This window comes from Etheostoma spectabile, chromosome 5 (genome assembly GCF_008692095.1).
Source record: "Etheostoma spectabile isolate EspeVRDwgs_2016 chromosome 5, UIUC_Espe_1.0, whole genome shotgun sequence".
In the NCBI taxonomy this organism is placed as follows: domain Eukaryota; kingdom Metazoa; phylum Chordata; class Actinopteri; order Perciformes; family Percidae; genus Etheostoma; species Etheostoma spectabile.
The window spans coordinates 22,131,105-22,134,861 of record NC_045737.1 but is presented as its reverse complement, the minus strand read 5'-3'; the positions used below and the strand labels follow the sequence as shown (position 1 = coordinate 22,134,861).

The window sequence follows — 3,757 nt, the reverse complement described above, 5'->3', positions numbered from 1 at the left end:
ACACACACACACACACACACACACACACACACACTACAAGACTACAGTTACAACCATGATGTTGTCAGCCAATCATTTCTTGGTTTAAATAAAATATGTGTGTAAGCATGAGCATATGTTTCTACCTTTGGGGGATCATAGAGCTCCAACTGGTACCTCTCCCTTCCTCCTCCTCCTCCTCCTCTTTCTCCTCCTCCAACTTGAGGATCCCTGATCCTCCTGACCAGCAGGTTGCAGCGTTGCCAGCGGGGCTGAGTGTCTGAGATAGTGTCATCAACCAGCAAGTACCTCAGTACCCCCTCTTTACAGCAGCCGCTCACCTCTGACCTCCTCTGCCTCATGCTTCCACTGCGTAACCTACGCAAACGACCCAGGAAGTGAGAGGCTACTCCAGCCACAGACATGTGTGAAGAGGCTGGGGGAGTGGCTTCAGAGTTCAGACAGGAGGAAGAGGAGGAGGATGACACTCCCTCATTAGTGGAGGAAACTGCACCCACTCTGTTGCCATTATTTTGGGGATTGTTGTTATTGTTTGTGGGGTTGCTAGGATACAGGTCCTGGGATGATGGGGGGCTGGGCCGTTTCTTGAGAAGCCGTCTCACTGTCTGCCGAATTTGGCTGACGGAGAAATGTGTGACCTCAGCGTGTGCGGAGTTGGAGGTCGAGGAGTCAGAGGAGTACAGTTCAGATATCTGACGGCGATCCGTGACAGAGATCTCCTCGTTGCTACGGCTACGAATCAGCAGCGACCCGCTGCCGATGCTACGAGTTGACCTTCTGAGCACCACCGGGTTTCCTGCCGCACATCCCAGCGGCTGCTCCTGTTCCCGACTCAGTACCACCGGCTCCACTTTTGGTGACACCACAGTAAACAGAGCAGCTCCTCCACTTGGGCGACCTGCTTCCCGATAGTCCTGCACCCCAGACAAAGATGTGATCCGCAATCGACCAATCACAGCCTGTGATGGAGGGGGAGGGGCCACTGAAGTGGTGGAGGACGCACTACCGGTAGCGGTGGAGCATGTGTTCTGGCTGAGCGGAGTGCCATCTTTGTTGACCTCGCAGCAAAAGTGCTGCTGGAAGAGTTCAGTGAACTGCTTGGAGAAGGTCTCCGGTGGGAGCACGTCATGTTGTGGCCGCTCTCTGGCGAAGCTCCAGTAGTGTCCGGCCAGCTGCCGGGCTGTGGCGATGGCGTGCAGCTCACAGAATTCCCTCCAGCCTCTTGGGGGCGCTGCCACACCTGGACATCCTCCTGCTGTTGTGGTGTTGGCTGGATGGATAGTGTTACCATTCATTGCAGTTACCAGACCGGCTGAGAATCACTGCTGCGAGAAAAAGAAGGTTGGAAATTGACAGAAAAAGGAAGAGGAAAAGAAAAATGGCATGGTTATAGAGAAGGTGGGGGTCAAGAGGTTGATTTGGGGACAAGAGTGGAGGGATGGACGGTTCAGAAAAGATGAAGAAAAAAGATGATTAAGAGACAAACAGAGAGATATGGAAATGTGATTAGAGGCAAATCAAGATAATGTAGATTATGAGTTTTGTGCAAGAACTGGAGCATTAAAGATGGAACTGGCTGAACAGTCTGAGTATTTTTGTACTTGAAAGTTTGAAACAGTTTAAACATTGAGAAAGGACAGCCAAAAGACTGATTTTATCTGTGCTCCATCTTAAACAGCCCAAATTGGATTACATGGGCCTGCAAAGAATCTCTGGCAATCAACCAGTCCCTGAGTATCTTGATAGAGAAGGACGGGCGCAGTTCAGTCAAAGTACAATTGGTAACCATTCAATTTGTGGAAAAAACTGTCAATTGAATCAACAGCAAAAACACTGTAAGTGCATAATTTAAGTATACTTTTCAGAAATCTTAAAGTATGGAAGTGAAGAGAAAAAATGAGAAGAGTGAAGTGGAGTAAATAAAAATTATTAAAATCACTTCTAAATTGCACTAATATGGATGACAGAGACTGGACTATTTGATTTGAATGAAAACAATAATTTGGCCAGACACTGAATGAGGCCCTGACTTGAGGAAGTACAGTTAAAATTTCTCAATCAACCACACTGCCTACTCGGCCATCTGTGTGTTTGTGTGTTTACATGTTCTGTTTCAATCCTCCTTCTGCTTTCTTTTTGCTTTTTCTTCTTCATCATTCTTGCCAACTACAAGGACTGTGATCAATTGATTCCTCTCTTTCTCTGTATTTAAAAAAAACAACGTTGATAACATAGCTAATAAATTGGCAAAAAAAACTTGACCTAAGACCGTTGTAGCCTTAGCCTGATGAGGTTTTTTTCCCCAAATTCTGTTTGGTAAATTATTTGAAAAAAAGAACAAACCTGGTACCACAGTGACCTTTGTGCATTGGATGTTAGGGTAAGATCATGTTCTCACTCCATATGCAGCGGATGATGATACAACATGTTTGTTTACCCCTAAAACCCCGCTGCTGCTCGTCTAAACCTCTGACTCCAAAAAGCTTACAAAACGTTTTTGGTGATAATTCAGAATGTGTCGCTGTCCAATTGGCAGTTTGGGCTTACAGCGTGCTGTTAGACTGTCAAAATGTCATTAATTCTTCTGGAGGCTTTTTTTCCCACGTTTTCCATTTCTTTGAGAGCAGGCTGTAAAAGATGTGATAGCAAATGAAAGGAGAGAAAGGAGGAACTACAGGCAGGTTACATGCCTCCTCAAAACATGGATGCTGTGATTATATAGTAAACATCGATTTTTCTAAGGTTTTCTGGGGGGACATGGTAGTACTCTGGTGGCCTACGACAGCATGGCCATACAGTTTGTCTCTGCAACTTGTTATTCTCTGTGCTTTGTTTCACTTCTCTGCCTCTGTTGCTGCATACTTATGTATGCTTATTAGTTTAAGCTCAGTAGGCTTCTCTTTTTTTGTAAAGTCCTGTAGGATTTGCTTATAATATGGACATATTGCCTCATTGGCCACATGAAAACATCATCAGTATTGTCAAAGCTCCATGTTGCCATCACCATTCTTCCCAGAAAAAAGTCAAAAACATTCAACAGTCCTATTCTTCTACAGTAAATAATCTCTTACCTATCCAGTAGGGCTGAAACGATTCCTTGAGTAACTCGAATACTTTGATTATTAAAAATCCTTGATGCAAAATCGAAGCTTTGTTTAATTAATGTTACCAACGTTGTATTGTGCACGGAAAATTATCACTGTCGCACACCGGGCTGACTCTGCTTGTGACACATGCCATGAAGACTGATTACAAAATTAAGAAAGCGCGTAAGGGGCTGAGAGAAGAGACAGGCTGGAGAAAACAAAAAAGTGTCCAAAGTTTGGAATCAGTTCAAACGTAATTAAACGAAAACTCTGTACAGTGTGCCTACTGCAAAAACAAACTAGCTTACCACAAAAATAGCACAACATCAATGCTTCAATATCTGAACAAAAAACATCAAGTCTAACTTAATCATCCATTCTAAGAAGCGGAAAAGTAAATCACAGAGTAGTAAGGCTGATGAAACTACACCAAAGGCATAACTACCAAAAACAAAGACAAGAAAACGTAGTGGGGACCACAGTTTGATCTAAAGAACCGACTTGTTGACTATCCCTTCGGAAAAACAGCTGATTGTTGTGCACCCCCCTCTCTCACTCTCTCTCTTCACAAAGAAACAGCTGATCAACGATCTACTAATATAAGTGTAACAGAGCTGTGACATTGTAATCAAATATATAAATGAAAATAGGTTGAGTATAACTAATATTAA

General features: G+C 43.9%; 1 protein-coding gene across 3 annotated transcripts in view; it reads right to left on the bottom strand.

Moving 5' to 3' along the window:
* The window catches only part of sh2b3 (SH2B adaptor protein 3), a 133,620-nt gene that overhangs the window by 82,746 nt on the left and 47,117 nt on the right, over positions 1-3,757 (bottom strand). For 2 of the 3 annotated variants that reach the window (XR_004332243.1, XM_032517265.1), the window contains exon 2: positions 126-1,322. Coding sequence is in view for 2 of the 3 variants with exons in the window: in XM_032517265.1 (XP_032373156.1) it covers positions 126-1,295 (1,170 nt within the window). In the remaining variant the exon portion in view is untranslated. Of the gene's footprint in view, positions 1-125; positions 1,326-3,757 lie in introns of all 3 variants that reach the window. The other variant, XM_032517266.1, reaches the window with a different exon arrangement.